Raw genomic sequence first — 13,509 nt, 5'->3', positions numbered from 1 at the left:
GGCCAAGTGGTCAACAATGCTCACCTTTATCAATCACTGCCATCTCACCCATCTGTGTAGGTTTGGGACATGGGGTCAGCTAACATGGGTATGTGAGAAAGCTGCCAGTACGTTTCTGTGGGTTGGTGGTACTTACTGGGGTTCTTGTTTTTCCTTCCACCAATTATATTGACTGCCATGTATAGCCTGTCATGCACTGAAAATCACCATGGCACTGGACCACCAAAACAACAACAACAACAATGAAATTCACATTCTGTATAACAATGCATACATTCTTCCAGCAATGGATTATTCTTATTCATCTGTTTGGGGAGATTGTGCCAGATCTCAGCTTGACAGAATATATAAGTTTCAGACATAGACAGCACACATTATTTTAGATGCATCTATTGATTATTCTTCAAAGCATAATTTACTGAATTAATATGGCCTACAGTATATGAAAGAATTGATTTTTACAAGGCAGTTCTTGTGTATAAATGTCTGCATGGAGCAACACCAGGGAATCTTCATGATTTATTCTGACCTTATTCAACACATTACCACCTGACATCAGCATCACAATTAAATCCACCAAAATGAAGAACTGAGTCATTAAAGAAAAGCTTTCAGTACTCTGATACAGTTCTGTGGAACAAGCTTTCATTGCTTCTAAAAACTGCAGAAAGTATTAAAGTATTTAGGAAGAGATATCATGAGTATTAAAGTATTTATAGGAAGAGATATCATGAGTATTAAAGTATTTAGGAAGATATATCATGAGCACTAAAGTATTTAGGAAGAGATATTATGAGTATTAAAGTACTTAGGAAGAGATAGCATAAGTATTAAAGTAGTTAGGAAGATATATCATGAGTATCAAAGTATTTTGGAAGAGATATCATGAGTATTAAAGTATTTAAGAAGAGATATCATGAGCACTAAAGTATTTAGGAAGAGATATGAGTATTAAAGTACTTAGGAAGAGATATCATGAGTATTAAAGTAGTTAGGAAGATATATCATGAGTATCAAAGTATTTATAGGAAGACATATCATGAGTATTAAAGTATTTAGGAAGAGATATCATGAGCATTAAAGTATTTAGGAAGAGATATCATGAGTATTAAAGTACTTAGGAAGAGATATCATGAGTATTAAAGTATTTAGGAAGATATATCATGAGTATCAAAGTATTTTGGAAGAGATATCATGAGTATTAAAGTATTTAGGAAGAGATATCATGAGCATTAAAGTATTTAGGAAGAGATATCATGAGTATTAAAGTATTTAGGAAGAGATATCATGAGTATTAAAGTATTTTGGAAGAGATATCATGAGTATTAAAGTATTTAGGAAGAGATATCATGAGTATCAAAGTATTTTGGAAGAGATATCATGAGTATTAAAGTATTTTGGAAGAGATATCATGAGCATTAAAGTATTTAGGAAGAGGTATCATGAGTATTAAAGTATTTTGGAAGAGATATCATGAGTATTAAAGTATTTAGGAAGAGATATCATGAGTATCAAAGTATTTAGGAAGAGATATTATTAGTATTAAAGTATTTAGGAAGAGATATCATGAGTATTAAAGTATTTAGGAAGAGATATCATGAGTATCAAAGTATTTAGGAAGAGATATCATGAGCATTAAAGTATTTAGGAAGAGATATCATGAGTATCAAAGTATTTTGGAAGAGATATCATGAGTATTAAAGTATTTAGGAAGAGATATCATGAGCATTAAAGTATTTAGGAAGAGGTGTCATGAGTATTAAAGTATTTTGGAAGAGATATCATGAGTATTAAAGTATTTAGGAAGAGATATCATGAGTATCAAAGTATTTAGGAAGAGATATTATTAGTATTAAAGTATTTAGGAAGAGATATCATGAGCATTAAAGTATTTAGGAAGAGATATCATGAGTATCAAAGTATTTAGGAAGAGATATCATGAGTATTAAAGTATTTAGGAAGAGATATCATGAGCATTAAAGTATTTAGGAAGAGATATCATGAGTATTAAAGTATTTAGGAAGAGATATCTTGAGTATCAAAGTATTTAGGAAGAGATATTATTAGTATTAAAGTATTTAGGAAGAGATATCATGAGTATTAAAGTATTTAGGAAGAGATATCATGAGTATTAAAGTATTTAGGAAGAGATATGAGTATTAAAATATTTAGGAAGAGATATCATGAGCATTAAAGTATTTAGGAAGAGATATCATTAGTATTAAAGTATTTAGGAAGAGATATCATGCGTATTAGAGTATTTAGGAAGAGATATTATGAGTATTAAAGTATTTAGGAAGAGATATCATAGTTTAAAGCTGAATTTAATATTTTAATACTAAGGACATGTTAAACTAAACAGTAATTACTATTAAACTTTTGTATGATGTACATTGTGTTGCAACTCTGTGTCTTAATATATGTGCATGTATGTATGTGTGTGTATATATATATATATATATATATATATATATATATATATATATATATATATATATGTAACAAAAAGTAGTGAAAACAACAATTTATGTAAGATCAACAAGTTATTTATTTCACTAAAATTCAAGAGACACTTATAATATTGTGAATTAAATCCTAAATAATCCTAAATGTCTTATCACAAGTCCAAAACATAGAATGTTCTGATTGAATTCCAATAGTCTTGAATGCAATCCTGAATGTCTGTGAATGAACTCACAATAATTTCACAACAATGTTTTAATCAAATGTCAATGAGCACTTGGTAATTCCATTGAAAAATTTAAATGAATAATTCCTCTTGAATTATATCTCAACACAACTGTAAAATCTGGTAAGAAATGGAATCCTGATCTGAGATAGGAATAAATTATATGTTCATCAAATCCCTATTTGTACACATTTTCACTTGACCTAGATGCAAGTCATTCCATGGAAAATTCCAATCAATTTTGTAAACAGGTATGTGCCCATAATGTTCTACACTCAAAAATAGACAAAGGTTAGCTATGTAAACATGTTGTTTACACTATTTACAGCTTATAATCATGAACAAAAGTTAGGCATTCAATTAAATATACATAACAGTTGTTGTGATGTGATTTTGATTTTTAACATAGCTTTAGCAATTTTTCAGTCATATCGCCATGATGTCTGCAGTGTGGCAGTTTATAGTGATGTCTAGCACTGGGGCATCATGCCGCAGACATGTAGCAAAATGTCCCACCCAGCCACATTGTCCTGACACCAGGCCGACCAGTCCTAACCTCTTAATGCTGAGCACCAAACGAGGCAGCTGTTAGTACTATTTTTAAGTCTCTGGTATGACTCGGCCGGGGATTGAACCCACGACCTCCCGCATCTGGAGCGGTTATAACAGTTGTTGTACTTTTTTAAAAAGGTCTCAAGGCAGAATAATCGACTAACTGAGTCACCCCTAAAAAATAATAATAATACTAATTATTATTATTATTTGACTCACATTGGAATGAGATGAGGATTTTCTGACTGCAGCAATATTTGATATTTCACCAGTAAAAAATGACATTGACAGATGGAATTTTTTATTTTTTTTCAAATGTCACTTTGGCAGTTTGTGCACAGGCCTACCTCATATCTACAAATGGCAGAGCAATTTCCAGATAAAATATATGCATATAATGTATGCTTGTCCTTTGTGTAACAAATATGATATTCCTGACATAGACCAGTTCTGAAAATTTTATTTTTAGGGTGTGGAAATGGACGCTACCTGAACATCAATAGACGGGTATATAAAGTTGGACTGGATAGTTGCTGCCCTCTGGTTGAAAGCTGCCGATCCAAAGGCCATGAAGTAATATACGGAGACAATTTAAACTTGCCATTTCGAGACAATCTGTTTGATGCAGTTATATCTATTGGAGTTATTCATCACTTCTTCTCAGAAGAGAGGCGAGTCCGAGCCGTACAAGAGTTGACCAGGATTCTCCGCCCAGGAGGAAAACTGATGATATATGTATGGGCATTTGAACAGAAGCATAGAAGGGTCTGATACTTCTTTTAATATTTGCACTGTAAAAATGTAACAGTTTAAAATTTGTAGAAAATTTTGTTTCTCATTGGTTGTGCTGATCACCTTAATATAACAATTACATTTTTCTATAAAGATCAGGTTCTGTGTGGGTCACATTTATGCACAGCTCAGTACATATATTTTCCTGGATATAAGAAAAACAATCTTGAAGACCATTTCTTGGTGGTCCTTTGATGATTCAGTGTCAAAGGTTTGACTAGTATTTAAATGGAAAGTATGGAGTTTTTGATTAAGAACAATAACTAAAAATGATGACATGAATGCTATGAATCAAAGCAATTGAAGACGTGTAATATATGAAGACGTGTAATATATGAAGACATGTGTAATATATGGAGACATGTGTAACATATGAAGACATGTGTAATATATGGAGACGTGTAATATATAAAGACATGTGTAATATATGGAGACATGTGTAATATATTAAGACATGTGTAATATATGAAGACATGTGTAATACATGAAGACATGTGTAATATATGAAGACATGTGTAATATATGAAGTGTAATATATGGAGACATGTGTAATATATGAAGACATGTGTAATATATGGAGACATGTGTAATATATAAAGACATCTGTAATATATGGAGACATGTGTAATATATGAAGACGTGTAATATATGGAGACATGTGTAATATATGAAGACGTGTAATATATGAAGACATGTACAATATATGAAGACATGTGTAATATATGAAGACATGTGTAATATATGAAGACATGTGTAATATATGGAGACATGTGTAATATATAAAGACATCTGTAATATATGGAGACATGTGCAATATATGAAGACATGTGTAATATATGGAGACATGTGTAATATATGAAGACATGTGTAATATATGAAGACACGTGTAATATAAAGCACTGAATATGATTATACTCCAGTAGGGTAAATCATTATTTGGAAATTAAAAACATTCTATGTCAAGCATTCAGGGGCTACAACTCCTACCAATGATGAAGAAAAATGATGCTGGCAAACTTGTATCAAATCTCAATACAAAAATTGAAATCAATCAACAATTTCCTTGTTTGTCTAAACTTTTAGAAAATTTATGAGAGTAGAGGAAATAAATTTCCTTTAAGATCAAATCCAAAAGTATCTCTTTTACAGTGGATCCTCCCTTCCTTAAACCCGACTTTCTCTATTGAACCAGATTCTGATTAATTTTCTCTTTATTGTCTCTGTTTATTATCCTCACAGCAATGACATTGGTACGTGATATGATATTTTGCCCATTTGTTCATGTTTTCTTGATTTATACATTTGTTAGTGTTTGTTCCTTTGTTTGTTTGCTCATTATGCCCTTAATAATTTGGATCTAACTTCACCTACACTCAAAAAGTCAGTATGTTTAGGCATCTCAGGTAAATTAACTGATCAATAATTTTTTTTTACCTGCACTCATAAAATTAGCTTTTGGATTTATCTCAAAGAGAGTGGATCAAACAGACAAAAATTGTAACCAGATTTTCACACACGTGTTATGTATTATCTTGTAACCAGATTTTCACGCATGTGTTATGTATTATTCCTCCATTCATTCATCTCCATCAGTGTATTCCTGAAAAGTTACCTAGTGACATTTCCCATCATGATAATGCTTAAAAAAAGTCAAATTGTACTCAGAACTCTGATAAGCAGAATATTTCCATTTTTTCTGCAGAAAATTTGACTAAAACACATGAAGAGGTATTTTTTTATGCGGTCAGATTATGTAAAATGATTCTATTGCAAGCATTTAGTTTAAAGTTGTTAAACTATAGTGCCTGTCATAAATATGTTAATATTGTATGATGGCATGCATTTGGTTGCAAATCTATGCTATTGTGCATGTTTGAAATAAAGGTACTTGGTCTCATGGAAACAGAAATGCTGTCAAAATGTATCCTAAATTTTTCATAGTCACTTAGCTGAGTGATGCATTCAGAAAGGCATGATCACATCTTGATGGTTAAGACTCAGTTGGGTAGAGTAAGTTAGCATGTTTTGTGGTTTTCATAAAATATCCCATCAAATTAAATAAGAAACAAAGCTATGGCGTAAAATAGCTAATTTGTTCAGTTCTTCTCTATAGTTTGGGGCCCCTGGTGGCTGAGTGGTCTAAAGCATTCACCGTTACAGATCATTGCCATCTCACCTCTGTTTGTGTGGGTTCGAGTCTCAGGCTCGGCCAGTGTGGATATGTGAGAAAGTGTAGGTTGCCATGGGTTGATGGTACTTCCTGGGGTTTCCATGGTTCTTCCTCCACCTTTGTACTTGCTGCCATGTATAGCCTATACTGTGCTGAAAAATGGCATTGAACCCCAAAACAACAATCTATAGTTCTTCTTACAGTTCTTTTTCTTCATGACAACCCTTCTATATTCAGAGAATTTAGAAAATTCCCCCTCCCCTTTTTTAAAATCGATGGGAACATTTTTGCCCTCAATTTCTAGACTTGACCATGTCTTAAACCTTTGGTCTAGAAATTCAGTATGTGACTTCGTCTGAAGTATAATTCAACCATATGAAAAACTGTCACTCTGACCTAATTTTCCCTTTTGAATAATTTTTGTACTTTGAGCCATTAAGTGTATCTTGGATCCTATTTAACCTACAAAGGAACATTGGTATGCAGGTAAGAGTAGCTCAATGAAACTGAAGACTGTGTCATTGTGACATAATTTTCATTCTTGAGCACCTTTTGAATTCTTTCTTTACACCTGCAATATACTAGACCCAATTTTACCTGTACTCATGAGTAGTACATGGAAAGTAACTTGGAAATATTACTGCAATAATCCACTCATTAAGGTGCATCAGCAAACTACAGTGTTTGTAGCGCTGATAAATTCTGATATACAGTCAAGTTTGGTACTACCTGGGTTATTCTTACCCTACCCCCTGGACCTAGCCACAGTATCATAACATAATGAAACCATTGAGATTGCCACCCTGTAACAAAAAAATCTTACAGGGTCTTGGCCCCCTAAGTCACAAATTTGAAGCCATCAAGATTTCCACCCTATAACCATACATTCACTTACTGAGCATGAAAAGAAACATTTTTTTCCTACCCTCAGGGCCTTATCCCCCTGGGGCATATCTTAGAAACTTGTGATATTCCCATCCTGTGATGTTACAGACATTTACTTGGAATAAATATAGATGAATTGAGATATGCAGGTAAAATTGCCCCATGTTTATCCTTACTCCTTAATGACTTAACCGAAGGAAAGACTTTATCCTTTGTTGATGCATCTTGATGAGCTGTATATTGTAGTAAATTTTCCTGTTGCCACATGCTGGCTTATCATTTGCTTAGACTTGGTAACAGGTTTAAACCCTGTTCAGTCCAGCCTGAATCTGTTTTGCAAAGTTTCTAACTCTTATTGTTTTGGCATTTGTTGAGTTAATACCTTGTTACCTATGTGCTACTCTGTTTGTAGTTAACCATTTTATTCTTATTCTGTGACTTTTTGAAACCTACTATACTTTAAATATAATAATGGGCAATAGGTGGAATTACCTACAAATAATTGCAGGGTGAGTTAACATGCACATTACCTGCATCTAAAACAATTTGCATAATGAAAGAGTGCAAGATATGTTTGTACCAGCATCAAGGTAATTCTTGTTCTTCTGTAAACATTAGGCAAACTAACTTTTAAAACAGTTATTTTTATTTGGCCTCAAATAATTAAATATTTGGTTATCCTCAAGGGAAATTGTATTGTATAGCCATGCAGTAACTATAATATTTTACCTTTCTTAAGCAGCCACTTCAGTTGCACAGACAAATTTGTTTCCTTTTCCAGGGTGGCTAGAAAAGACTGGTAGTACTGCATGCATATGGTTATGATTACTTTGCTACGGTAAAACCAGAGTGGCTTCCATGACTTGCCATTGCAAATTCCCATCCTTTCTTTTATGTTTGCCCCCACTACCAGCCCTCTGGACTGACCGAGGGTTTGTGACCCAAAATCTGCTTCATATATCACATGTCCTTCTTAAAATGCATGTGCAGACTTTTGGTAAAATAAAAAAAAAATAAAAATACCAGTGTGATTCCAATTATTGTTTAATTTAACCTTTGATCCCAGGGGAGGGAAATAAAAATGATATTCCTCTTGCAGATGGTTATTACATAGGTAACGTTTTACCAACTTGGGCAAATCTGGACAGAGCACTTTAGGAGAAGCAGTGGTTAGGGACAGACCAGTGGAAGGATTGACGTATGCAAAGACAGAGGGAATCACAATCTCCAGATACTAAATCATAGGGATAGATATTTACCACAATATGAGACTGAAGCCTTTACACTTCTGAGTTTACAGGATTGGATTTTGGGATAAAAAAAGTCTTAATTCCAAGCAGTATTAACCTGTATGTGTAAATTATAGATCTGGAGTAGACATTATTTTTGGACTAAATATTTTTGTACGGTTCTTGGCCTGAGATTATTTAGTTTCAGTGACAGATAAATAATACAATAATAGTTGTATCATCCAAATGTTGAAAGTGTACATGTGAACATGCAACTTTTTCTTCTGTTTCAGTTTGACAGTCAGGATGTTCTTGTACCCTGGCATGGTGGACACCATGGAGAGAGTAAGTTTTCAGATCACAATTCAATGATGAATCCCCAGTCTGTCCCTGCATGCCATCACCCTTCATGCCACAGGTCATTTGTCAGTTATTTGGTTATGCATCCCTTTACAACATAAGAAGGTCATTGTGACTTACTTGGTGAAATGATTAATGAATATCTTGATATATTGATTAGGGCTGTCAATGGGTACCCAGGTAACTGGCATGGTGGACACTGGGTAACTGGGTACCCGACCGTAGTGAAAAACCCGGGCATTGAAAATTAATGACGAGTACCTGTTCACAAAAATAATTTGTCGACAGCACTACAAAATATCATATATCATCAGCAGTACACTGGTCAGAGTTGCAGCTCCAGTCTATATTTAGGAGTAGGATGACCCATTATGCATCAGCAGCCCACTACTAAATGGCTGCTGCATGCTGGGCTGTGCAAGATAATACAACATGATATACCAGGCTGGCTGCCCTTGTGCGAAAATATCTCCATATTCCTGCAACGTCAATTCCATCTGAAAGTGCTTTTTCAAGGGCAGGACACGTTGTAAACATGAAACTTGCATTGCTGTTGCCAGATATGGTCGATATGTTGTTTTTTATTGCAGAAACTGGAAATTTTGTGGAGGACAATGATCATTTACTTGTTCACTAGGACAGACTGGTATTATTTAGCTTTGATAAATTCTTTCTTAGTTCATTCATTTTTAAGTTTTTAGTTCATAAAAACATTCAAAAAACATTATTTTATTCTAGTTTGAAATTTTAATATTGCAATGTTTTGCTTACTTATGTCTAAACCTCCTTTAGTATTCAAGTTCTCAACCAGAAGTTGACTTTCACCGCCATTTGCCGTGAGTAATAAATAACAAAACACGCCGTGGAAGTTGTTGAAAGTTTATTAATAAGTGAAACGACATTGTAATATTAATTCATTGTTATTGACAAATCAAACAAAATATTATAGCACAATTTATAATAGACAATTTGAAGTACAACAGGAAAACAAATTATCTCTGTCGACATACTATCAGCCGTCTCCCATTGGATGTAGGTAAAGTGCAAATGTGGAAATGTGAAAGTGCAAATTGGTAAAATGCAAAAAAGAGAATGCAAAATAGTGGATAAAGTGTGGTAAACAATGTGCAAAATGATGAAAATAGTCCATTTGTTTCGTTGCCCTACAACAATCCAGGTTTGTGAAAATTTGACAGTGGGGTAACTAGGGTTGTACATGTCTTTCATGTTCTAACGGGTACCCCGTTACCCGTTAAACATGCACCAGGTACCCAGGTGAAGTTTTCTTTGACAGCCCTAATAATGATAGTTTTTCCATAGCAATACCTATATTTGTTAAAGAGTTGAGGAAATACAAAATGATGCTACACTTTTTACACTCTACTTTAATCTTTCTGCAATCATGAATGATTACTAGTGTTTTTACTTTTTATTCTTTAAATTGTAAATTCATCTGAAACAGCTGCTGCAGACATATGCGCCCATTTCTCACAGATTAACAAGATAAATCTATTGACACCCACTCACCCTGTACAAATTGACGTAAGACGACTAACTCACATGTTTTAAAATCTGCCCCCACCCTGCCAATTCCTTGCCAATTATTTTGTCCTCTCATCATGTTTATCCACTGTTTCATGTAAAGGTGAGACTTGTTCCTCATGTATTTAAATACTGATCATTTAATAACCACTTTTACATGAAGCTTCTCTGTTGCTTTGTGTCTTGTCCACTTGGATTGAATTTGAAGGCTACACTTCTGGTGTTTTCATGCAGTAAATGTATTATTACATTTTTTATAGGTGGTTATTGTTTATACAAGTCTTTGGTAAAACAAAAACCACAAATCAGAACTAACTGTAGCTTATTGACTGTATGATACACAAAAAGCATTGCATCAAAACTCTATCAAAGTAGATACAAAGGAACAGATAAGCTATGCCCAAATGACCTATAAAGTACTTACATCATACATGGGTTCACTCTACTTGGCCTAGTGGGTTCGAACTCCGGCCAAGTCATACCAGTGACTTATAAAGAGGGTACTAACAGTTGCCTCGCTTGGCGCTCAGTATTAAGAGGTTAGTGTTAGGACTGGTGGGCCTGGTTTCAGGATAATGTGACTGGGTGGGACATGATGCTACATGTCCAAAACATGATGCCCCAGTGCTAGGCATCTCTATAAACTGCCACACTGCAAACATCATAGCAATATAACTGAATTTCTTTTAAAGCTACATTAAAAGTCCAAACACACACACACACATCATACATGGGGAGCAAGTTTGAAATATCTCCTTTTGCATTGATATATTTAATCACCATCTGAACATGATGCTGTGATAAAACACACATTAGCACAGAATTGGCAAGGAAGGAGATTCCAATCCAGAAGAGTTATAGTAACCTTGTCTTAATTTGTAGAAGTAATTGTTGTCCATATTACCATTTATGCTGGCAGAAACAAGTGTATGTGGCTGCAGTTGTTTTGCATCTGCTATAGGTACACTGTGTTGTTATTTTTATCTTTTCTTACACTCAGACTTGTTCTAGCTAAAATTTTACTTGCACGAGGAAATTAAACTATTTTAACTGTTTTGAAGACAACACCATCTTAAGTTCCAAATTTTTGTGATGACATGAAAAAGGATTCTTTTTAAAGCATTCATGGCTTTTTGAAGTTAATGGGCTCAAAAAAATTGATATGTATTTTTGAGTCCATTAACCTGGAAAAGTTCTTTGATTTTACTTGAGTGGAAGTATACCAATCCTGGCTCATGCATTCATCTAAGCTCAATATTATTCTCTGATTCCTTTGTTTCCTCCACCTCAGAGACCACCATACACTAATATTCAAGTCATTGAAAGCACTTGATACAGTGTGCCCTCATTATTATGTATTTGGGAATAAAAAATGTGTACTGTTATTAGTGAGGTAACATTATACTGAGTTACAAATGTGCCCTTGCTATAACATGGCTCATAGGAACTGTTAATGTACTGCATTAAAGGTTATCCCGCTTGAGAGTGGGGTAATGTTACAGGTGAGGCATCATTATCACATAGTTCCAGGGAACCATAATAGTGTACTGCATAATAAGTGAGTGCACCTTATACTGAGGTCATGTTACAAGTGGTCCCAAACTATGATGTGGTTCATGGGAGCCATTAAAAGCACTGTTACGAATTCATCTTATACTGAGGTAATGTTACAAGTGGTTCCTCACTGTAATGTAGCTCCTCACTATAAGGTTGCCCCTTAATATAAGGTTTTACCTCACTATAAGGTAGTCATTCACTATAAGGTAGTCCATATGTGCTGTAAAAGTTTGCTATTATAACTGAGGCCACCTTATATGGTGATAATAATAATAATAATAATAATAATAATTATAATAATAAATAATAATAACTTTATTTAAAGAAGAAGCTTATTTAGTCAATATATATATCATGAGGCACAATTTTACAAGATATGCAGTCTTTAGACAACAGATTCTGTTAAAAACTACAATTGATCTTCTGCTACATTCTGCTACAATAAAATATGTACAAGGCTTCAAGGATGAGTACATACAGGATTCATACAAATAGCAGCTAGTAAACGTGTAATACATTATAGGTGAGTACATCATATCAGTGCTGTAAAAGGTAGTAGCGCTGAAATAAACAAAATCATACAAATGATTTTTTCTGTAGATGTTGACTAAGAAGCTTTTCAAAAGCTTGGCATGTGTCAGCTGACTTTATATAAGGTGGTATGGAATTCCAAAGTTTGGCTCCAGAAAAAGCAGAACTCTTCTTATAAAACTCAGAATTTGGTTTAGGCAAATATAACTTTTTGTTTGAGATAATCAGGAGCCAAACCAGAAAAGAATTTATGGACCAGTAAATCCTTCTGAAATTTAGTTCTCTGCTGTAATGGAAGCCACTTTAGGGTTTTAAAAAGATTTCTTGATGGGGTATCTAAATCAGCATCAAGTATAACTCTAGCTGCTCTTTTTTGAAATTTCAATAATCTTTCTTGATTTTCTGTACCACTATTACCCCAGATAGAACAACAGTATTCTAGGTGTGGCTTGATATATGCATTGTAGAATATCTTTGTTCTTGAGGGAGATAAGATTTTATTCTGTTCAAGCTTTTATTTTCCAGCACAAGATATGGTCTATCATAATGCCAAGTAGTTTTTCATTTTCATATCTATTTTGTATTTCATACTTTGAAATCACTTTTCTTGGGTTTTACTCATGCTCGACTACTTATAATCATGGCTTTTGATTTGGCTCCATTTATCTTCATACCATTGTTTTCACACGAGTTATTTATTTTTACCAAATCTCTATTTAATTGAATGCCAATTTCATAGCCTGTTTATCCAATGTTATATAATGTTGTATCATCTGTGAACATGTTGGTGGTGGATAGCTCAATGTAATATGGTAAATCATTGATGTACAGCAGAAAGAGTAATGGTCCAAGAACTGATCCTTGTGGAACACCTGACTTTATTTCTTATCTGAAAGTTTATTTAAAATAGAAACATGTTGTTGTCTGCCTTCAAGATAGGATCAAAACCAAGTTAGGCTTTCATGGTTAACTTGATATATGCTGAGCTTTTCCAGCAGAATTTTGTGATTTACGAGGTCAAAAGCCTTCTAAAGGTCAAGAAATGCTCTGCCTGGGAGGTTGCCTTGATCTATTGCTGTTAACCAGTCATCTATCATTCTAGTTAGTGTAGTCTGGCATGAATGTACTTTGTGAAAGCCTGATTGTTGTGAATGTAAAAATTTAAATGATTCCAGGTGGTTTTTAAATTCATTACAATCATG

The 13,509-nt window shown here is 33.8% G+C and overlaps 1 protein-coding gene across 2 annotated transcripts in view; it reads left to right on the top strand.

Moving 5' to 3' along the window:
• LOC149798342 (uncharacterized) overlaps positions 1-13,509 on the top strand; it is a 99,804-nt gene that overhangs the window by 69,881 nt on the left and 16,414 nt on the right. For both annotated transcript variants that reach the window (XM_089963485.1, XM_089963486.1), the window contains exons 3-4: positions 3,711-4,006; positions 8,611-8,662. In XM_089963485.1, the coding sequence (XP_089819611.1) occupies positions 3,711-4,006; positions 8,611-8,662 (348 nt within the window). The remainder of the gene's footprint in view (positions 1-3,710; positions 4,007-8,610; positions 8,663-13,509) is intronic.

The sequence above is a fragment of the Sinohyriopsis cumingii genome, chromosome 6 (genome assembly GCF_028554795.1).
Source record: "Sinohyriopsis cumingii isolate HCF-2022 chromosome 6, ASM2855479v2, whole genome shotgun sequence".
In the NCBI taxonomy this organism is placed as follows: domain Eukaryota; kingdom Metazoa; phylum Mollusca; class Bivalvia; order Unionida; family Unionidae; genus Sinohyriopsis; species Sinohyriopsis cumingii.
The sequence above is the reverse complement of the archived record's forward strand: the minus strand, read 5'-3'. Positions and strand labels throughout refer to the sequence as shown.